The 24,204-nt window shown below is 44.9% G+C and overlaps 1 protein-coding gene across 1 annotated transcript in view; it reads left to right on the top strand.

The window, feature by feature from the left end:
• Positions 1 to 11,810: 11,810 nt before the first annotated feature.
• The window catches only part of ehbp1 (EH domain binding protein 1), a 142,552-nt gene continuing 130,158 nt past the window's right edge, over positions 11,811 to 24,204 (top strand). Inside the window, exons 1-2 of the mRNA XM_035400101.1 lie at positions 11,811 to 12,356; positions 13,397 to 13,837. Coding sequence (XP_035255992.1) covers positions 13,734 to 13,837 — 104 coding nt within the window. The 5' untranslated portion in view covers positions 11,811 to 12,356; positions 13,397 to 13,733. The remainder of the gene's footprint in view (positions 12,357 to 13,396; positions 13,838 to 24,204) is intronic.

Genomic DNA, 24,204 nt, shown 5'->3' with positions numbered 1-24,204 from the left:
TGGCGTGTCAATATTTCCTGATTAAACAAACTCATTGTACTTGTTTTTCTCTTCCGACTGACAACGTATAATCAGCTTAGGTCTGAAAATCTATAATCTCAATATGGAGAGATGATTCATTTTCTGTGACATCTACCTGCAAATTAAAGCTTTTTTTTAAAAGTTCATTTTCTTCGGCTGCATTTTGATCTGGTTTTGGGACAGGGAGGGTAGCAGTCTCCACACAGGGAGTTCTGCCATGTACCACACTTCAAGAGTAACCCTGAAGACAAGCAGCTCTGTCTTAGCCAGGACTGGCCTTCCCAGTATCTGATGTCTTGAGGTTTGACTCTTCACAGAAACAATGTCAGTGTTGTCTGTGAAAAAATATTAGAGAGAGAGAGAGATAGACAGACACAGAGACAGAGAGAGAGGGGGAAAGAGGGAGACAGAGAGAGAGAGAGAGGAGAGACAATTATTTTTAAAATAGTTTTTTCTCTTATAGTTATTATTTAGTTATGTTATTTCAGGGCACATTGCATTGGACAGCACAGATTTGTCGGCACTTCTGGAAACCGACGTCACACAACACATCTGACATCGATAATTGTCTGGAGTGCTGTTCTGTGTTTTATTACCTGAAAGACAGAATCTTTCAGGTAATAAAATAAATAAAGATGGGTCAATAACATGTACATCCACTTTTTATGTTTAAAAAAGTAAAATAAACTACTTTTGTCTGTTAGCTTATATTTTTAAAATAAATATACCTCCATTAGATCCCATATCCACATCTAATACTGCATAATGCAGCACAATCCATTAATGTGAGCTGCCCATGAGGAAATTATTAGCTAACTGGATATTGACCGAAAAACCATTTCAATCACTTAAGAGAACCTTCCCTATCACATAAACTAGCAACTGAGGAAACTCTGTGATTTACAGACCGCAGTAGCAATGTTAACACAGAAGGCTTCCTGTTTTAATGCGAGACACACGGCATAAATGACATCAATGGTTTACACGTTGCGTGATGACAGGAGATTAAGGGAAGAAAACCGGTATGTGGCATCCACCTGAAACATTAGATATGGATTAAAAAAAGGTTTGTCCAGGTGTGGCTGTTTCTGTGGCTGGGCAATGGACATACCCCAGGCTAAATGCTTTACATGGGGAAAAGATGACATGGAAGTAAAAAAGGCTAACAGGTATAAACTGATATGGGCTAAAGACCAGGGTTTAGGTATATTCACATCCCTGCTGACCCACACCCTGTAGCATGTAAGGTATGTTGTTATATGCGACTTACTATCTCAGTCAGCTTGGTCCTGCCCAAGCTCACTTCATTCAGGCACAGGTACAGCTTGCAGTATGTTTGTTAGGAAAGATCATGGCAGGATGTTAGTGTGATCTAAATATTTAAGAAATATTGTCATTCAGGAAGGGGAAAGTTTTGGTTGGTTGGCAGTGACAGCTTTTAAACTTGTGCTAGCCATCCCTGTCAATCCTACGGGTGCTTGCGATTCTCCTTTGAACAGCGCATGAAGTGTCATTGACTCTGACTCATGAGTCCTTAAAGCGGGGATGGCAAGAGATGGCTGAGTATTATAGCTTAGTAATGCTGCTTGTGTATAGTTTAATTAGTGTGTGAAGGCAGGAGGTGGCTTACTTCTTGCAGATTGGTATACCAATTCCAGCACCTTGAACTGAACTTTAGTTGCTGCTGCTAGGCTACTACACTTCACACACGATATCAAAAGGACATTTAGTGCATTTAGTTTATTTAGTGCATCATTATATTGGTTACCCATGGAGATCCTATTTTAAAGAGTTGCTGAAGGGCTTCCCCCAGTTCATAACAGTGCTGAGGTAACACGGAGCTTCCAGAGCCAGTGTGTAATCTGAACTTCCCTGTCTGAAAAGCAGAAGGGCCAGATGGCTTAGATAACCATGTGTGGAGACTAATGTGAGAATGACACAGCTTTCATTTTTCATCTGAGCGTTATTTTCTGTTTTAAAAGGGAGCTGCTCGGGTCATCCCAGTCAACATCCATTTTTCCTCACAGACACCTAGGGAATGCAGTAATAACATGGGGTGATTGATCATAAAGCTCAATGGTGTGTCAATAGTGAGGTTTTGAGGTCACTCTTGTTGTACTGATTGAATGGCTTGGGTATTTAATTACCCAGCTGCCCATTCCCCATCTCGCAGCTGACAGCTCTGGGCTTAATCATCAACTTGCCAATGCTGTCACCAAAAAACCTGAAGAGCATTTACACCACTATCTCTCCCTGCATTCCTCACCAGCAAACAGTGGTGGCTTCTTTCAGTCTTCCTGTTTTCTCTCTGTTGAATCCTAGTTAGAAGATTCTTACTTAGAAGAATCATAGGGCTAAGGTCTGATTTTAGCTTTAACATTGCCTGGCCACACCTTAAAGAGCAAAGATTGTCCACTTTGTGATCGCTAAAAATATAGGCATTTAAGTGACGATAGTTTTGGCTGAATCTTGGATTAATTAACTACAGCTTCAGTCTAAAATAAAGCTTGTGTATCCCTGATTTACTTTGCTTTATTTTACATTTAAGCTCCTCAGAATCACCTGCCGGGTCACAGGTGTTTCTCTTTGGAATCTGCATCTTCATCAGAATGTGACCACAGGATCGATGAGGACTAATGTCATTTTAGAAACGTTTCCTCCAGCTACAGTATGACTAAACAAAGGAAGATGGAGACGCTCTTCTTCTGGGTTTTGTTGCACTCCATTGACTCATTCCACATGTTAGGAGGACTGGCAGGATTTCAGATAAGGACCACTGCAGTAATACAATCTATCAGACCATCTGGAACCCTGATGCTGGTTGTAACCAGTGTGGACTGTGCAGGGATCGACCTGCTGTCCCAGCAGCCAAAGGGCAGTATGAGCAACAAGAGACACAAATAATCTATTAAGCTGAAATAAAAAAAGCCATGGCCTGGGCTATAGACTGTTGGGTGGCCGTCCTGTTGAAGGCTCTGGTCCAGTTTGTGAATGGGCCCCACGGTCTGGTGTCAAATCTGGACCGTGATGTCCTTTGCTCAGCTTCCACTGGCTCCTGACGGAGAGAGCTGAATTTCTGGGCTGTTTCATGAAAAGCAGCAGCTTGATGTCACGCGTTTCAGAGGAGAGTGCCTACTTTTCCATGCTCCAAATTCCATGTTACAAATTGAAGGAAAAACTGAAAAAAGGGGCAAAAAAAAGCATCGGAAAAAGCTCTTTTCTGGTCTCCATGGGACAATTGGCAGTGTCAGCGAGGGACTCAAGCACACGTGCCTCTGTTGCATTATTCATTTTGACAGGTAAGAGCAGTTTCATTTTCCCTGCAATGCGTATACTCTCTGTGTTCCACTGAATTCCACTGATGCTGTTACTCAGACTAAAACATAAACTAAAACCCTGTTCTTCTATTTACCACCGCACATCACTGACTGGTCTCTCATGAGAGCGTGTCAGATTTGTCCGGTGCGTGTAGGTACAGGGCGGTGAATTTAACCCCAGTACCATGTGTTTATGGGGAACCTCTCACTGGTGTGGGGTGGTCAGTAATGAGGGCTGGATGCTTCCACCTGGGCTTAATTTGAGGCCCATCTCCTCACACACAGCGCATATAAACACCATGGCTCCCCCTGGGAAGTGGGAACGAGGTTAAGAGCTCTGCAGGCAGGGGGAGAACAGCGCTTATAGGCTGGACACTGCTTCTCTCCCCAATATCTTCCATAACACCATCAGGAACGGCTTGTGTTATTTCACCTGCAAGCAATGAGGGCTAAAGTCACCATACTAATATTTGCCACTCTCTCCTGCCCCCCCCCACCCCCCACCCCCCCACCCCCCACCCCCCCACCCCCTTCGCTCTCGCTGTCTCACTTTCTCTCTCGGCACTGTCCTTTCCCTCAGTTTTTTTTTTTGAGTCAGTACAGAAACAGAGCAAAAATAAATGCAAAATCTTCCCCTTTCACCCACTGTACTTGTGTCTTGTGTAAGGGTTTGAGAAATGCTTGTGCCGTAATTATTTCTCTGCTGCTCCAGTTTCTGCACATGGCATTGTTTGCGCAGTGATGCGCATCACAAGCACTGAAACAAGGCAAAGCCACTGTTTATGTTCAGCAAATCTGGGATCATTTCCACGAATGCAGCATTATTAGATCTGTGTGTGTGTGTGTGTGTGTGTGTGTGTGTGTTTGTGTATGTAATTTCAGTATGTGTGGAACAATCCTCATTAAATCTAGACGCAATATAACAAATCCTTTTTGTTCATGGATAAAACGTTTTTTTCAGTTTCTTCACAAAAGAAGACATGCTGGCTGCACCTGTCATTTACTTGAAATAAACTCAATTCCACTAATGACATTTATAAATATAAATCTGTGTAGTATTGAGTAGCCCACTCATCAACCCCCCCCCCCCCCCCCCCCCCCCCCATACACACAAAAACACCCACAAAAACATACATACACACACTTCTCTCCCATTTGCTTTTTTGGTAAACGTGGTTATGTGCATATGAAAGATTTTTTATTTATATAGAATACATTGTGGTAGGAGAATTATCAAAAGCAGAGCTGGTTTTGCTACAGGATATCACAGTGCTGTCCCAAACCGAAATGAAAGTGATGTCCAACGGATATAACCCTGAAATCGCTGCTTTTTAACATAGGCCTGCAAATCAGGAGCTTAGTAAAAAAGTGTACACCATTTGTACTTTGCAATCAAAGGGCACCATCGGGCTTTGATTTCTCTCCAATATGTTTCATGTGAAGACACGTAGAGCCCCCGGGTGATTTTTTTCAGGCTGGTGACTGTTGTAAAGTGACGAGGCTGCACAGTGATAAATCTCATCAGTTTTACAGCTCGTGGGGTGCTCAGCTCAATGCTTAAAACTTCCTGTCGGCAGCTGCAGTTATCTCAGTGGTGCCAACTGTCACTCAAAAAGCTTATTTCCTCTTTAGTCGCTGGACTCCAAAACTGCTTCGTCTTTGAAAACATCACCAGAATTCGCAATCACCACAGACACATCTATCTTCATAAGGTTTCATAAGGCCGGACTGACAAAACTCAAACTCTGATTTGGTAATGACGCTGTATCCACCCTAATGCTATCCGAAGCATTGGCTGATCACTTTAACACTAGAGCTTTTCCAAGTGAATAATTCAGTTCACCTCATTAAAACAGACTCCTTTTGCAGGATGTTGCCGAAGGCCTTTTTTTGTTTTGTTAGGAACACATGAAATGTGCAAAATAAAAAGGCCCTCTACATAGCCCATGTTATTTTTATTTATTTATTTATTTATTTATAGTGATGGACGTCTCTAGCCTTCTCAGGACAGCAGATGTTCATAAACACAGAGAAAGGGGTGCAGACTGAAATTAGTCAAAGGGACCCTCTGCCAACCATGAACAATTTCTTGGCTCCATGGAACAATTATATGTGATTTAATTTTGTTATGATTCCGCATACTGCCGTAGCCAAAACACAATTCAAATGTTACATTATAGGTTGGGCAAGCAATTTGCACATTCTTTGGAAGAAATTGTCAATAGGTAAAGGTTACATGGCGCCTGTGGCGTTTCAGAGATTGCTGGTAGGCAATGAAGAAAGGGATCAAAACGTAGAGATTGCAAAGGGACTAGCCTTTATGTCCTCCTCAAGTATGCACTTGTGAGTGAAAATGGGCCATATTCTAGATCACCAGGCCTGTGTTCTGACCCCTTTTCCATCTGAGCAGAGAAACAGCAGAGCCATTTACACAGCTATTAAACTCTTATCATGGGGTATGAAGGGTAAAACTTTACTTCAGATCTGAAGTAAGAGTCCGTCTGCTTTCTTCAACTTATGTAACATTTCCCAGCAAAAATGTTTCACGGATACAGTACGAGAACGCACAGCCAGCAGGTGAGTCAGAGGACTCATTAGCAAAATCAGCAGGATCGTTTAATCAAATTTGGGATTATGCTGAAATGTGCTCACATTTGCCAGGGTGCATGCTCAGCCATTGACAGGTTATGGAAGGTTATGGAGATGAAGCTGATGGCTTTCAGTCAGAAGCCAACAGCGTTTAGATTTTCTTCCTCATTCTGCCATCCCAGTACAGAAGCCCTGTGGCTCTTCCCCCCTTTAATTCAGCCCTGGTGGTTCAGGAGCTTGAAACAGACATCACATATGAAGCTAGCTGGATACGTTTAGTTTTACTGCAGTCAATATTATTTCTGCTACACGCTACAGTTTTAAGAATTTTAAGAATTCTTTACTTAATAATTAGTTTCCACTGTGAATTTAATATTGTTCGTCTGGCTAAGATTCGTTAATGTAGCATGGCTAATTACCGCAGTCCTATGCATGGTTGGAAAACTGCATATTTTACCAACTATTTGTTAAGTAGTGAGGTGTAGCGAGGTGTAGCTAATGACAACACAAAACTTTTGTACAATTTTTTGCTACATGGAAAACAACGTGAGTATTTTAATCCCAAATGGGCTCAATGAAGTGATATTCCATGACTCCTAGTCAGAAGGAATCATTAGTGCCTAGGTCTGTAGTATTTTTTATTTAGGTTGTGAGGCACACCAAAGCAAGTTCACCCTTTTGCATGCGCTGGAGTGGGAGAATATTACTACTTTGGAGATGTGTGGCCACTCAGCCTGCTCCCTGCAGTCATCCCTCCTCAGCTCCCAGCGTGGAAGTCATTACAGGAGGATATCGCTGCTGTGCCTCCACTCACAGTCCCACAAGAGCTGCCTTGTGAAACAAAGCTCAGATAGTGATATCACTCAAACTTTCCCCCTTTGAAAATTTTTATCTTATTTTCTTTGACATATTATGAGTTAAACACACACACACACACACACACACACACAATAAATGTGTCACACGCCAGTGTGACACCCCTGGGAGGGAGATGCGGCAGTTCTGAGAGTGCACCGTCGGTTGCTGCATGGAGAGAGAGAGCACACCCACACTAACTCGAAATGAAATAAATGAAACTCTTCACCCGTCCCCCTCACGGGTTCTGGGCAAAAACAATAAAATAAAACTACAGACTAAAATAAGGAAGACAAAAGCCAAAGAAAGTTAAACTGAGCTGCAACTTTTCAGTTCCCCTCTCATAGCTGGCCCACTTCTCAGCAGACCAGCTCCTCCTGCTTTTCAGTGGCAGGACGCCCTCTCGGTGTGTGCTCCCGGTCTCAGCCCCAAAATGTGGAGAGGAACACACCTTTAAGCACCTGGGCTGATTATTGCATGTGCTCTCTCCACCTGCCGGCGCAGCCGAGACCAATCCGCTGGCCGGATGCCACAAAATATTCGGTGAGTGCTCTCATCCTAAGCCATTCTGAGTGATAGAGATTAATCGCCGAAATTCATGAGATTGCAAACAAATTGCATGCAACCAAGCTTGAGAGATTATTCAGCACTACTTGAGCTGCGATGCTATGTGCTAGCCATTCAATAAGACTGTGCTCCAGTCCCTTATTAAAACTGTGCCACTCTAAATGAGATCTGATTCATTTGCATATATCATCAGTTTTTCTCACAAGCGAGTGAGCAGACACTAGCTCTGCGGTCACGTTGCCTCATGGGAAGACAACGATCCACTCAAATGCATTCTGTTCTCTTCAGTCTCGTCGCACACTTCACAGATTCTGGCGGTTACATTACATTTAGGAGATACCCTTATCTACAGTGATTTGACAGAACTTACAGAATAACATACAATTGATTTCATACAGCTGGATATGTACCAAAGCAATTCAGCTTTAGCATCTGCCTGATTGCTACACCAGGTATTGCGAGTTTTCCTTGATGGCGACAGTTATCAAAAAGCAAAGATATACAATATAAAAACGGAGAGGAGTGGGCATTTATTTGGAGGAACAGAGCTTGTTTAATTTGTGTGAGCTAAAATCACCTATATTGTTTGTTGTAACTTGGCTTCATTTTGATATCAAAACTTTTGACAGCTGAACTAGATTTTGCAAGTTTAAATCAATGACTTATAGACAGTGCTTTGTATGTGTGAGTAACGTGGTATTTTTGTATGTTGAAAAAGTTTTTTTTGCTGAGATAATTTATTATACAAAAGCCATACTGGTGATTGGGCTTTGAAATGAGCATTGGCTATATGTCCGGCAGCAGATCTGTGTCTTGCTTAACGTGTATCAATTGTGACACCAGGAAGGGAATTGGGGTGGTGTCCACCAGGGGGTAGCACTGGCGCCACTTACTGTGGACATGTCTATTTAACTAGACAGGCCAGCACGCCTTCAGTTAACCTAAGCTTGAGAAGCCCTAGGACCAATAAATTATATAATCGTTTCACAAACTACTACACATAATGAAATTTATGATCACAAAACACTGACAGATGAGGTTTTCTTTGGTTGTTAAATCGCTTTGGTTTTCTACATTGAATTCAATGGGCAGCAAGCTCTTTTGCCCTCAACATGCGCAGTAGAGGCTGTTTCCCATTATGTCCTAGGCTTCACCGCCTGGCGCTGCCCACCCTTACCAGTTCCTATGTACGCTCTATGCTACTTACAGGTGTGGCCATAGCTGTGATTCATGACAATCGCATTGGCTATAGAAAACAGCCTAATTATTGGGGTTTATAAAAGATGCCTGGGTTTCAGGCCTAGGAGGACAGTTTTGGACTGACTGTATGAAATGCGGAGGTGGCTTTGGTTGTTTTCATATACAGTTTTATGTTGAAGATTTTTTTCCTGCCCCTTTTTTTTTTTCTGTGGAGTGTTTTGTTGACTATTTTTCCTCATTTTGTGTTTGAAGGTTTTGGTGGGTTTTTCATTCTGGGACTTAATAAATGGCAGCACTTCAGCAAGCCAACCTTTTATCTGAGTTTATTTTGTCTGTTCACTGCGTGATGCAGAGTCGCTCCCTAGTCCTGCGTCGCACAGCGCTGCTAAATTGTATTCTCCCCAACAAATATATGAATAAATAAAATGATGTCGCTATTCCACAAAACAATATGAAACATTTTGGTGAGAATTCATAATGAGCCTGCAAGTATTATAAGTCATAAAGTTTCTCAGATAAGATCAGAGGCTTTATAACCACAAAAACTGTGTCAAGCTGACAGCTATCTGGAGAGACCTGACATTGTATTTTTTATGCCGCAGAAAGAGCACTTTATGCAGAAAAGCCCTTATCTTCCATATTAGCCATTAAGCTGCAGGAGTGTCTATATCTGCACCCAGCACAGGATGTTAGCTGGCATGGTGTGTTGAGGGTATGAGCATTTCCTGAAAGCCTTGAAACATCGGCATGCTGAGAAAACCAAATCTAAAACCACCATCATGAGTCAGCGTGGCATCACTTACTGTAAAGATGCTTATCTTAAAGGCTTACTTCAGTCTCGTATTACCAATGGGAGACAAACAGGAAGCAAAGAGCTGGAGAGAGATAAAATATTGTACGAAATGGCTGGAAATCTTCAGATGTCCAGAGATTGAAATCAAAGGAAAAAGCATATTGCAAAAAAGCTAAAATATGCAAACACGCAAAGGTGCCCACAAAATTGTACTTTCCACAAATTGCAGTTTCGCATACATAGAAAGCTTTTCTATCAGCTTTGTTTTCTTGCATACTTCGATCAATTTGCTGATACCTTGCTGGGCTTTAATGCAGTCATGCCCTGCGTCTGCCCCTTAGGAAGTGAACAAATATATTTTGTTGGGAAGTTTGTTATTTGTCACACATTGTTAGGGTGAGGACAACCTGGAAGCAATTTAAGAAAATTACAATTTCATGGGTTGGGTTCTTTCCCCCAGGTAGTCATCTTAAGTGGCAACATCAAGCAGAGTTCTTAGTGCTCAAGGGTCAGCTTAGATCTTACAACACTCAGATCTGTCATTAGCTCCTTGTTGCCGGTGGGGGGGCTGCTTGCTGGCTGCTGAACCCCACTGGTACAAACTGCGGAGCGCCCCCCCCCCCCCCAACTTTGTACTCAGAAGCATCTGCCACGACAGGGCTATATTTGGGAGACGTCCACATCGTATCCCCACTTCCTTATCCCACCCAGCGCCTTGTATCAAAGAACTGCACCCACACAGACAGGGCAATATTTTGAACAGGGTCCTTGTCAGATCAAAGCATTCCTCAGTGTAGAGCATGGCTCCATGTAATCTTTCCACTGAATTAATAAAGCACAGACATCAAGAGGTTAAATCTACATGCCTGACTAGTGTTAAATCTACATGCCTGACCAGTAAGTTCACTCATTGGCCATGGAAAATCAATATTAACCATGAAATATTTGTTTACAAAAAATTGTTTTCAATGATGTGCAAATAAGTCTTGAAATACAAGCATTCCATGGTTACACTTAGAGGATACAGGACCACTAAGAGTAATTTCCAAAAGGAAGGGGTAATATTTTCTTTCAATTTGAAAGTGGTCAGCAGAGAAAGAATACAGGGGGCAGAGCATGGTATGTATACTTTTATTTATTTATTTATTTTAGATTGAAATAAGAAAAAATGTGTTGGGTTGGCTAAGACTGTACTGTAGCTTTATTTCTACCAGCTTCGGAAATGGGAGACAGGAGACAGAAAGATTTACGTGTAGGTCACAGCTGACTAATCCAGCCCACATTAACAGTCTCATTACACACTGAGCCTTTGGGGGGGCAGACATTGATTCTATGGGAGGATGAGGGGGGGTTGATGTGCTTGATTTATGTGGAGAAGCCCCAGTACCGCGAGGTAAATGCTCTAATTTGTGTGACACCATGAGGAAATGGGAGCTGTCCTCATTAAAGTCTAGACCCAGAGGGACTCAGTGTTAAACAGCTCAAACTGCTTTGATGGGCGGAGAACAAGTGTTAGGGACATTGTAACCGTACCCGTGCATTTAAAATGGAGGTGTGTGTGTGTGTGTGTGTGTGTGTGTGTGTGAGTGTGTGTGTGTGTGTGTGTGTGTGTGTGTGTGTGTGTGTGTGTGTTTGTGTGTGTGTGTGTGCGTGTGTGTGTGTGTGTGTGTGTGTGTGTGTGTTGGGGGGAATGGATGGCCATTTATATATTTATATAGTGTGGAGAAAGAAAATTATATTTGAATTTCTATACTGTCTAGCCAAGTGAAGAGAAATGTAACCCAATAATCTTAAAATTCAACACAAAAACATGCACCAGGGTAGAGGATGTTTCCTCATTGTACTGCTCACTCAAAAGGGTTAATTATACTAATAACACAGTGGACAAAAATGGCCAGTATATATAATGGCCAACTATACTAAAAACAATAACTATATTTTGGGCACAACCTATCGATTTTTTCTTTTCATTCATAAACATATTTAAACATAATTAACTTTTTTAATTCTTTGAAATATAATTCCTGTAATTATCAACCAAATATGGCCACAGAACAATTAATAATAATAATAATAATAATAATAATAATAATAATAATAATATGAAAAACGTGTTCTTCATTGGAAGAGAAAAAATGTTGAAATTGAATCATTCCCATATGTGCATCGTTTCCACGGCAATGACAGGGTCAAATGCCGAGACCCTTCACAGCCCTAGTTGCCACATACTGAATGCAGTTAAATAGCTTAATCTTAATCCTCGATCCATTTCGCGACATAAAGAAAGGCACACCCACTAGTATAAAAAATGTAATTGGCATCTCTAAGGACCACGGAGAGGGAACGTTTACATAAACAAATGCACTCTCCAATAACGAAATTCAACCAATGATAGATCGAGGTAATCGGCTGTGCAAACGAGAGCGTTGCAGTGTAGCCGAGCTTGCTGGTATTCAGAGGCGGATGAAACCGCAGAGATGGATATTTCAGTTGACCAATAAAATAGTCACCTAGTAAGAAAATGCAAAGAGGCCAACGTGGTATTATGCATGTATCTAGGACAGGAAACGCTCTTCTTACGAGATGGGGTTTGTAAATATTTACAAGTTAGTACGATAAGAACCAATAGCGAATACCCGGAGGCGTTCCCCTGAGCAGTCGGCTAGCTGCCTAGATAGTTTGAGTGAATGGTAGGGGGCAATGATGGAGGCTTGATTGTGGAGTTTGTGTCAGTGTTACATTGCTGGAATCCACATTCTCATATTGGACTAGTACGACTTCCCCGTTGATCCTTGAAGGGAAACCATGTTTTCTCCCTATGTTCAGCTTCCAAGCTACCTAGCATTGCTAACTTAAGCGACGGAAAGGTAGCTGTAGTTGGAGATCAACCCAGGTGCTTGCCTTTTCATTTAAATGGTTGATGATACTGCACAAGTAGCAGACAATTATCTCGCTAGCAAGTCATGCAACCCCATAACAGACTAGTTAACTAAGCTGCTTGCTAAACAATTGAGGTAAGTAAACAAACGTTTTCATCAGTGTTTTATATGGTTGACGTGCTGTCATTCAGTCGCAAGCAGGACATTACATTAGCTAAAGTTTTCACGGTAGCTGGCTGACCAAATTGGCGCTAACGATAGACACTTGGTTAACTGTGAGTCTTTTCGTCAGCTTGGATAGCAAACATTAACTCGCATACCATGAGTAGCTCACCTCTCTAGTTAGCGGGCTGGGTATGATTGATATTTTCTTCAATTTGGATAATTGTTTGCTGACTGGCTAACATGAGCTGCTAGTTTAGCCACCAATTGTAGATCTGAACATGATACCTTTAACGGTAACAAATGTTTGCTCAACGTCGTTGGGTTTTGCTTGATGCACATATAACGCTAGATAGCTAACAAACTAACATTTAAGTCTTCATTACACCGGATTGCTTAATATCGTAGTTAGTTGCGTCTTAAGTTCTAGCAAAGAGAAGAGGATCATACAGCGGTTGCTGCTTAGCTTAGTCTTGTGTTACTGATCAAGCCAACGTTAGCTTGCACCGGTAAAACGCTACTTGATTATTGTGAGCAAATGATCCAGTGTTGTCTAACGAGCAGTGTTTAAGATTAGTAGCAATCTAGCTCGCCTTCGGAAGAAACTAGATACAAGTTTCTGCCCTCATAGCCAACATAGGGAGACCGTTAATTAATTTGTGTGGAATGTTTTTTCCTAACAGGCGGACTTACTGGCTTGCCAGTGGCTGGCTGGCTTGTCGAAGTGCACGTAGCTACCTTAGCGTGATGCAACATCAGTTGATTAGTAAACACGAATGTTGAATAAGAAATTAAATCCAGGTAGACCGTTAACTCGTGGTGTTAATTTCAGCACGGCGTGGCTTTGCATGGAAAGCACATTATTTGAGATGCGGACATTGAAACGATGCATACCGATATGAAAGACCTACTGCAGGGTTTGTAAGAGTTTGTTTTAGGTTGGCAATTGCTTTATTCTGTGTTGCCATTTGCTGATTTTCTGTGTAACGCTTTCTGTTTTTATCTTTCAACAGGGGTTGCAAAGCATTAGATGATTTCCTTAGCAACAAAAATAAGGTTTGGGAAAGTCCTTTTCTTCATAATCATGCACGATCCTGCCAGTCTCGACTATCATCAGAAGAAAGATATCATGCCCCCTCTTGTACTTCTATCCTGATGTTTTGTGAAGATATGCCAACTCAGCAAAAGAAGAGGAATCTTAGCGATACTGTTGTATATATTTTTTCATTTTAAAATGTCAACGACGCGCGTGCAGAAGTTGCTAAATATTGCACGTTAATTTAGAACATCCGCCACCAAGAAAACACGACAAAGCAAACGAGGAGTGAATATCTCCGTTGATCAAGAAATATGGCTTCAGTGTGGAAAAGGTTGCAACGTGTGGGAAAACATGCATCAAAATTCCAGTTCGTGGCATCTTACCAGGAACTCATGGTGGAATGCACAAAGAAATGGTGAGTGACGTGCAGCAGCTTCGTATTTTTATGGTTATTTTGCCTAGCTAGCCAAATATATTCGTACAATATAATGCATTCATATGCTGCCACATAGGAATGCTGAGCTGGCCTCTTCCGCTGGAGGTGGCGGTGATTTACGAAGTCCTCGCGGTCTGCAGGCAGGGAGGGGCGCGTGCCGTAGGACTCGGCGTGCTGCATCATATATTCTGCATCCGAGCTGTAACAAAAATGAGTGTGTTCCCCCTGGTCGTTGAATGACCCTCGCTTGCGCTTTAGTAGGTAGCAAGGCTGTATTTAGTCCCTGTGCTGCAAAATAACAGCAGCTGAGGAAGTATATTTCGCGAAGCGTAGGTATAAGGAATGATAAGTATTTTCTCGCGAAGACCGAATGCACTTGGGAAAAGCTCACAATACGGCTGTACCGAAGAGACTGTCGTTACAGTAATGAATTAAATATGTTAAACTGTTAAATTGTACTAAAACTGAGTACAACCTGGATCATTACTTTGAGACTTGATCACTGATCCAGTAAAAGGGTATGATTGCGTTAATTTTGTACACATTTACATTTATCTTTTATTATAATTTATCGACTGGATTCTTTGGGGAAAGGTGGTAGGTGTGTTAGTGCACAGGGACTTTCATCCCCCTGGTGACCTTTGGGTGTGCTGAAGCTGGCGCTGCTGTCGCTGGGTTGGGGCCTCTCCACTGCAGCATGGCAGTGCAGAGGCAGTGCACTCCTGCTCCCTGCTCCAGCAGTGCCATGGCTCTTGCTCTTTCCTGTCAGAGTGGTAATTGAGATGGATGCACACAGAATCTGGGCCATCAGATTTCAGTGGAAATTCCCTGCACTCCCCTGTCTGAGTGACACAGTGTTGCACCAATCTAAACATCTAAATGTCACTGGATGACGATGGGTTGGAAGGGAAAAACTTGTTAGATGAAGGAAAACAGTTTTTTTGTTTTTTGTTTTTTTGGCTGTATTCGCACCTTTTGCTTCCGAGTTTCTTTAAGCGATACTGTAGCTTTGAAAACAATCCTGTCTGCATTTGGCTGCTAATGGACAAAAAAAAAGTCATTTCTTAACTCACCAGGAGTCGAGATGGTGAAGGTTGGAGATGAAGACGGATGTGGAATCAGTTATGGCAACGGTCGTGGTCACTGAATTAGGGATTACTGGGGTGTGGACTGACGCAGCGAGTGCTGGTCGTAGACTTAATTTGCCTTTCTGTTATAGCTACGGTGGAAAGTTTCCTAAGTTTCATAAGTGGAAACAGCCCAGGGAGCTCAAATGGATCTCATATTTCGAATTGCTTGTTGATTTAATGGAGGAAAACCACAGGCATTTGTATCTGAGAGAGAAGGATAGGAATTGCACTTGATTCAGAAGCATGAAATGCTTTCGCTTGCTTAACACCTGGATTCATGGAGTCAGATGTGATGTGTATTTGACATTGATATGCAAGAATAATCGTTCCATCTGACCTAAAGGGGAATTGCACCATAAAACGACAATTAGCTCATTTAACGGACAAAGGAGTAACTGATTAATTCTCTCTTTGTGGCTCGATTAAGCAATCTCTGTACTGAGATGTCGGCAGCGAAAGGTGCAAATTTGGTACAGCTGTACCTCATCAGAATGATGTACACCTCTACCCTTCCTAATATTTGAAGAACTACAATGGGCAGGTAATTTGAATTTGAACATATCTTCAAAGAAGGCATAGCGAGCGTTGACCAAATCATGTCAGAGCGAGATTTTGGGTATCTGCTGTTCCGACTGTAAACAGTATTAGCTTGTGCGCTAGCTAGCGTAGTGGACTTGCTGTTCTGTGCTCTCTCTGGGTCTTTTTTGATGAGGGCCACTGAGAGCCCTATATTTAAAGTGCATGTTTGTGTCTTTTGCAGTGAGTTAACTACAAAAATCGACCTTGCTGAAGTCTTGCACAATTATTAATTGCGTTTCATAAATAATCTCACAGAGAGACCGTAAGCCTACATGCAAGGGAATTTAGTTCTATGAAAGACGGCACGTTATGGCAATTTCAGCTAATGAAATTTCCCTTCTTACAAAACCACTAGTGCAGGGATCATCAGCTCTGGCCCTCGAATCCAAATCCAGCCCTGGTTTTATTTTCTCCTGGGTAATTAGTGCTGCTGATTGGCCAGACTGTCTTCACACCTGACTCCCAGGCAAAGGGAGGGTGGAAAACCACCAGTTCTCGGCCCTCGAGGACCGTGAGTTGCTGATCTCTGTACTAGTGCCTAAAATAAACGTTGGGCAGAAGTTCATTCTATGGTAGAATTCCCCATTAAGAGGAGGTTGGCATGAGGACTGTTCAATGTAATTTTAGCTTATTTTGTTGTAGCCAGCATGTTAATTTGTTTCTGCCATGTTGTGATTGGATAGCACAGAGTGGATTGTGTCATTCTTTGTTCTCACTGGCCAATACCACTCCTCCCCAGCTTAGCTTGTGTGTGCTGCTAGAAGGTGTCTCTCCTGTATTGCCTCCTCTTTATCACTAGATACAAGTGAGTCTGTTAAAAGTGGCCCAATTCTGCTTTCCCCTGTAGCTGAACCAGTTAAGATGTTTTTAAAAACGGTGTGAACAGCAAAACAAAAAACACAGGGGCCCATTTTTTCAGTTCTGTTTTGTGCCACATCTGTATGTAGAAATAAACTGGACACAGCCATTTGGATTGCACACGGCTACTGTGTGAACGCTCAAAAGTGCTCTGTCCGCATCTGACTGTACATTGTCCGAATCCAGTTCAGTATCGTAAGATGGTGTAAACCGGTTGGGTTGGGGTATGGCCTCGATATGAAGTCAGTATTAAAAAAAAACATTTAAAAAAATCTAATTGCAGCAAAAAAAGGAATTGGACATTAAGGTCTGAATGCAGCCTGTAAAATGTGGTTAATTCATTACAGCATGATTGGAATAATCATACCTGCAGTTTTGATGCACAGGTTCTGTAGCCCCTCTGCACACAGTCCTGGAATGACTGCTGTCAAACCTAAAGGACCCTCTGTAAAGGACCCTCGAGTTGTCCAGTGGACACAAGAGGACGTGTCGTCACATCATCTGGGAACAGGCCGAGTAAACACTGTGTGTCTGCTCCCGGAGCCAATGGGTTCTTCTTGCGGTGGGGTCTTCAGTGTGGGACACGTCCCAGAATGGTGTTGCCAGGTTACTGGACACACATCCCCAGAAGTTTTCCGGAGAAAGAGGTTCCGTGCGGGGAGACACTGACTGTCTCGGAGCGCGCGCTGTCTGTCGAAGTCGGTGCGCAGGTTGAGGCAGCTCTTCTGGGATTCGACAGGTCTCGGGACTTTTGAAGGTCTGTAACTTCTGGTTTCACAGCTGTTCTCCGTCTTCTGCAGTATCTGATTTAAAAAATACAGCCTAGGCTATAATCAGGCCTTCAGGAATTTATTATTTTGCAATGCTGTGCTTTCCGTGGGTATCATTTTATGATGCATTTCCACCGCAAATACCTCTGTTGTTTTCATGTTGTGAGTTCATACCAAAATGCCTACCTTTGGGGATTAGTGACACAGGAAAGTCCTGTGAATGTGTGTAGTGGTCAACTTGTTAGCTAAAAATATTCATTAATTTGGTCAAAGTGTATCTGAAATTATACTGAAGGATATCTCTAGCTTTAATGTGGTTTTCTCTAATTTGTGCTCAGCTTCAAATAATCTCTGTTGAACTTTTCATAAGTTTTACTTAATGGGATGATATTTGCTCAGAATGTGCATCTTATGTTTCCCCCAGGAGATTACTCACTTTTGATATTTTCATCATTTATTTATTTATGTACTGGATACTCTTCTGTAGAGTTGGCCTGTGTGTACAGCACGGAGATTCACGCATGATCTGGAAGATTACAGGCTTCTTATTACTTCTCGCTTTCAAACGAAATGAATAAATCTCTTACATGTCCTGAGGCTAGGAGATGTGTGAACATTTTGTCTGGCATATTTAGGGGAGAAAGCTAATGGAGCAGAAGTGAGCTGCTGTTGCACAGCGGCTGTAGGCCTACATGGAGCGCCTGCTTCCATCTCTCCTGTTTATCTCCTGTTGGCACGATACTTCAGTCTCTCAGGGTTGCCAGGTTGGCACAATCTAGGAAATCATGCAGATTTTAAGATCTGTTTGTTATTTTTATTTGTACTTTTTTTCCGTTATGTTTGGGGAACCCTTTTTGCAAATTGGCTGTACTTTGTTTCATTGCTTCATAACAGATCTATGGAAAAAGCTTCTAATCTGGCTCTGCTCTGTGCTCAAGTGTTTCCAATTAGGCCACTGTTCTAAATGATTTGATTTAAACAGGCTATGCATGTCTGCGTCCTGATGTATGTAGTTTGAACATAATGAAAGTAATGCCACCCCCCCAGTGCTATTTGATGGTAATTTTCTTCTGAGCTGTTCACAAACGCGGCAAGAGGTTGGGAACATTTCCCACCTTCCTGCACACAAAATTGTACTGAGCAAGTCTCACCCGTCAAGTTCTGTACGGCGTTTTGTTTTTTGGGTATTGGGGGGGGGGTCTGATAGTTATTACAGACAGGGCCTGCAGAGTAATCTGTGTAATTGGTATGTCTGCCTGTAAGAGAAGCAAGCAAACAATTGAAAACCAGGCTGGAGAATGGGCTCAGTGTGGCTTTCATTGAAATCTCCAGGAGTTCATATTTTTGTTGTTTGTGTTTCATCCCATTTGGCAAAATGAACTGATTATAGTGTACGGATCCCAAAGTGATGTTTTGGTTTTTAGTACAGCCGTGTAAAAAGCTATGACTCATGGAAAGCATAAAGATGGCGGCTCAGACCTTCGGTTGAATGGGCCCGAATTGGAATTGGATTAATTTATGTGTCGATAAGTGAACTTGGCATCAGGAATCAGAAGATTCCTCTTCGTTTCGTTCTCTGCTCTCGTCTGAGTGTTTCTTGTTTAACCTCTTTTCTGGATTTAGTAGTAATCGGTCTTTATTTTACCCTTGTGTAAATCGACCCCATGGTCCATCGCTCGTCAAGCATCTGAAATAAAGACACTGCTATTGATTTTTAAAAATGCATATGGAAATCTAAGTGCACATGCACACACACATATATTTAACATTTTTTTGGAAAGCCAATTGCCCATTCGTTGTGAGAACATCTCATGGCTGCATCATCCTCTATCGATTCAGTGGACCACACGCTAGCGCTCTCTGCTAGCCTGTGCAGCCTGTCTCCACTGCTACTCTTCTCCCATTCTCTCAGCTGCCTCTCACCCATTGCTCATTGATCTTCTCCATATCTCTTTTTCCGTCTTCTTTTGCATGATTCACCTCCGTCTTTTAACGGATGTCTCGTTTGATTGCGTTTCGCGTTGTCTATGTGGCGGAGAGCTCGTTCCCTGCAGAGTGAGCCTCTTAATGAGCTGGAAGGCTGGGGGCTCTTGTGGATAGACAAGCAGCTAGCAGCATCTGGGTTAATGCATTTCTGATGTTGTGCATTTGCAATGTATGTTAGCTACATTTAGCAGTCGCTCTTATCCAGAGCAACTTGCACTGATTGCATTTTTACATGGTCTATTTGTACAGCTGAATATTTTACTGAAGCAATTCAGGTTAAGTACCTTAGTCAAGGGTACAACGGCACCTCCGCCTCTAGGAACCAAACCCCCACCTTTTGAGTGACAGATATCTGTGCTTTTTAGTGGACAGCTCCCACGATACTGGCTGTGCTTACCCATATCTCCCAGAATGCTTTGCTAATTTACCTGTGAGTTTTGGCCCAACCTTCCCGCCATGTTGTCTTGGCTCTGGAACACGTGTCCTGATAATCAATTTTGCTTTGAAAGAGAGGTAGCCGTCCTGGTGGAAACAATTCCGGTTTGAGTTTTGCCTTTTTTGTTGTTGCTGAGAAGCCTTTAGCCAACATGAGGAGCTAGCTGCTTTTGCTCTCTTCCAGTCAAAATTCAGATGTTTGTTCACTCGGGCCAAAACTTTTGTGTCATAAAACTTCAAATGCATTTCCAAGTTGAAAAGTGGGTTCCTGTCTTGTTCATTTTGTTCATCTCTCAGGCCTGCGCTGTTAGCCGCTCTCTCACGCCTGCGCTGTTAGCCGCTCTCTCTCAGGCCTGCGCTGTTAGCCGCTCTCTCAGGCCTGCGCTGTTAGCCGCTCTCTCTCAGGCCTGCGCTGTTAGCCGCTCTCTCTCAGGCCTGCGCTGTTAGCCGCTCTCTCAGGCCTGCGCTGTTAGCCGCTCTCTCTCAGGGCTGCGCTGTTAGCCGCTCTCTCTCATGCCTGCGCTGTTGGCCGCTCTCTCTCAGGCCTGCGCTGTTAGCCTCTCTCTCAGGCCTGTGCTGTTAGCCGCTCTCTCTCAGGCCTGCGCTGTTAGCCGCTCTCTCTCAGGCCTGCGCTGTTAGCCGCTCTCTCTCAGGCCTGCGCTGTTAGCCGCTCTCTCTCAGGTCCGCGCTGTTAGCCTCTCTCTCTCAGGCCTGCGCTGTTAGCTTCTCTCTCTCAGGGCTGCGCTGTTAGCCGCTCTCTCACAGGCCTGCGCTGTTAGCCGCTCTCTCTCAGGGCTGCGCTGTTAGCCGCTCTCTCTCAGGCCTGCGCTGTTAGCCGCTCTCTCTCAGGCCTGCGCTGTTAGCCGCTCTCTCAGGCCTAAACTGTTAGCCGCTCTCTCAGGCCTAAACTGTTAGCCGCTCTCTCTCAGGCCTGCGCTGTTAGCCGCTCTCTCTCAGGCCTGCGCTGTTAGCCGCTCTCTCTCAGGCCTGCGCTGTTAGCCGCTCTCTCTCAGGCCTGCGCTGTTAGCCGCTCTCTCAGGCCTGTGCTGTTAGCCGCTCTCTCTCAGGCCTGTGCTGTTAGCTGCTCTCTCTCAGGCCTGCGCTGTTAGCCGCTCTCTCTCAGGGCTGTGCTGTTAGCTGCTCTCTCTCAGGCCTGCGCTGTTAGCCGCTCTCTCTCAGGCCTGCGCTGTTAGCCGCTCTCTCACGCCTGCGCTGTTAGCCGCTCTCTCTCAGGCCTGCGCTGTTAGCCTCTCTCTCTCATGCCTGTGCTGTTAGCCGCTCTCTCTCAGGCCTGCGCTGTTAGCCTCTCTCTCAGGCCTGCGCTGTTAGCCGCTCTCTCTCAGGCCTGCGCTGTTAGCCGCTCTCTCTCAGGTCCGCGCTGTTAGCCTCTCTCTCTCAGGCCTGCGCTGTTAGCTTCTCTCTCTCAGGGCTGCGCTGTTAGCCGCTCTCTCTCAGGGCTGCGCTGTTAGCCGCTCTCTCTCAGGGCTGCGCTGTTAGCCGCTCTCTCTCAGGCCTGCGCTGTTAGCCGCTCTCTCTCAGGCCTGCGCTGTTAGCCGCTCTCTCAGGCCTAAACTGTTAGCCGCTCTCTCTCAGGCCTGTGCTGTTAGCCGCTCTCTCTCATGCCTGCGCTGTTAGCCGCTCTCTCTCAGGCCTGTGCTGTTAGCCGCTCTCTCTCAGGCCTGTGCTGTTAGCCGCTCTCTCTCAGGCCTGTGCTGTTAGCCGCTCTCTCTCAGGCCTGCGCTGTTAGCCGCTCTCTCAGGCCTGCGCTGTTAGCCGCTCTCTCTCAGGCCTGCTTTCGCTGTGGTGCGTGATTTCGCGGTGCATGTTTTAGCTAGCGTGTCGTGTTTCTGACCGCGGGAGGCCGTGCTGGTTACCTGTGTCCAGCAGAGGTGCTGCACAGCGGAGGGTCTTGTGCACGCTGTCGGCTCCAGTTCTCTCTGTCCCCGCCCCGCTATTGTTTCCTTGCGTGTTGCCTGCCAGTGTAATCTGGAGTGCGCTGTGTGTAGCTGTCATTACCCCCCATACGGTGCCTGGTAATTTGACTTTAACAGGCTGCGGCGTGGAGCCCAGTGCAGCTGTTCCATGCTGCAGTACAATGCTGCTGTTACACTGTGTCCCAGCAAGGCTTGGGAACTGATTACATGCGCACACAAACAAACACACACACTGACATTCAAGCACACTCACTCTCACACACACACACACGTTATACACTGTGATACACTCACTAAGTCACTCATGCACTCACTGTAAACATGCATACACACACGCACACAAACTCAGTCTCTCACACTCACATTAGCTCACCTTTCACACATTGAGTAGACATAGTCCTATAAAGCATGCACGCACACACACACGTTATACACTGTGATACACAACACTAAGTCACTCATGCACTCACTGTAAACATGCATACACACACGCACACAAACTCAGTCTCTCACACTCGCATTAGCTCACCTTTCATACATTGAGTAGACATAGTCCTAGTCCTATAAAGCATGCACGCACACACACACACACACACGCCCGCTTGCACGCACACACGCCCGCTTGCACGCACGCACGCAGCTCTCCTCCATTGTGATGTGTGCCATGGTTTCCACCCAGGAATCGGAGGCTGACTTCCATTAGCTTTGGCAGGTCGCTCGATGGCTTGGCAAATGGAAATGTCAGAGATGTCCTGCGGGCGCCAGGGTGCCCAGAGAACGCCGCGCCCTCTGTCCCAGCGAATGAGTGGCCGGCGGGTCACTGGGAAGCGATCCGCTCGCCCCCCGCGGAGACGCCCACCTCCGGCTGTGAGTGACAGGCAGCTGAGGGGGCGTGTTTACGCATGGGCGGGGCTGCACAAGGCCACGGTCCTCACAGGCTGTGATGCGGTAAAGTGGAGGCCAGGGCGGTTCCTCTGGGTTACAACGGGCCTCACTCTGAGGCTTTGCTTCGACATCACAGCTCTGTTCTGCCCACTGCCTCCGCCCCTCACTCTGCAAATATTTACCTGCATCCTTCCCAGAATCCCTCTGGGTCTCCATTCATTTCCCGGTCGGTTCATTTTGTCTGAAGCACGCGCTAGAGACAAACTGCAAAGTTCCAGGATTGCACTCGGAAGAAAACCAGCCCCTCGGAACCCAGTGGGCTGTGGGGACACTCCGCAGTGACAGGGGAAAGCACAATCAATGATGAAAAGCCATCCCCAGTCATGTCTCCTCCGGTCACCTGACCGAAATCTCAGAGCCTGAATATACCGTTATACTCCAGCTCTGTGAGGAGCACGCTCTCCTGCTCTTGCTCAAGCATTGCTGTGTTTACTCGGGGCAGCACGCTAGAGCGCGTACGGAGGCGCGTCGTCCGGGCGACGGACCGGCCGCTCCAGCACAAAGAACCAGCTTGGGCCCCGGCGCTGCGGCGGGGCCGGTGTTGCGTAGCGAACGGCGTCTGGCCCCGCGGCGGTAATGAAGCGGGCGGCCCCCGGGGCTCCAGACAGGCCCGTAAGTCAAACGCTTTCCAGGGATTTACGGCCACAGGCCTGGCCCTGGCGCTGGGTCGGCCGCTCGCGGGGCGGGCTGGGCTGGAGGCGGCGCTGGGCGGGGTGGAGAGACTCTGTGTGTGCCAACAGGCTCATTACGCATTACCAGCGCTACACGGCTAATAGGCTTTCAATGGACCCTTTGTCTTTGGCCTTGATGGCTGCTCGGGTGCAGGGCACCGCGCGTGTTCACGTCTGAGTCTGTAACCGATACCTTTTCACTTTTCAAAAGCTAACAGAACCGAACGTCTCCTGTACTTCACCTGCTGCGATCTATTGATTTTTCAACCAGGCCTCGTCTGTTTTGATGGCCATTATTCAAACAGCCATTTCTGTAGTGATATGAGAAGAGGTTTTAAACCATTAAGATTAATCCAGGTAAAAATAGATCTGCCCTGATCTGCTGCTTGTGTGTGCGTGTGCGTGGTGTGTGTGTGCCTCTGTGTATGCATTATTCTTAACCCAGTTAAAGTAAAATTAAATTTAGTTAACATATTTGTCATGACATAATTTTCAATCCATCTTCTTGATATTCACATTGGGGCACAGCAGATAGAATCTCGCAAAGTTAGACTTGTTTGTATTTAGTTGTTTCCTGTTGGTGTTTGTTGTTTTGCTCCTGTGTGGAATGGCTAATGATGCCTGCGCTGTGCCAGCCGAGGCCCTGCAGTGAGCCTGAAGCTGCGTCACATTATTCAGCGGCGAGGAGCTGGCTGTTTTACGCCCTGCGCACGCCGCTTTGTGAGGCGCTTCTGGCTCTGATGACGCAGGGTGCCCTGCTGTTCTGTGAGGGAGGCTCCAGGTTATTGCCTCAGACGATGGGTCCTTAAGGTGGTCCAGGCATTTAGACGTAGCCTTCAGTCATGGTTGTGCAAAGTGGCCATTTTAGTTTTTCCACGGTCCCTATTTGTGCTGCTGTTGCTGGGACAGGAACATTTTAGTCTTTTTCCACTGATGCTGGTACCAGCCTTAGTCACTTCCATCCAGGAACGGTGAATTTCCATTATCTTGTTTTTCTGCAGTCGGCATGGTTACCGGCTGGCCAGGGGCGGAGTTGGT

Source organism: Anguilla anguilla, chromosome 18 (assembly GCF_013347855.1).
Source record: "Anguilla anguilla isolate fAngAng1 chromosome 18, fAngAng1.pri, whole genome shotgun sequence".
Classification (NCBI taxonomy): Eukaryota; Metazoa; Chordata; class Actinopteri; order Anguilliformes; family Anguillidae; genus Anguilla; species Anguilla anguilla.
The sequence above is the reverse complement of the archived record's forward strand: the minus strand, read 5'-3'. Positions and strand labels throughout refer to the sequence as shown.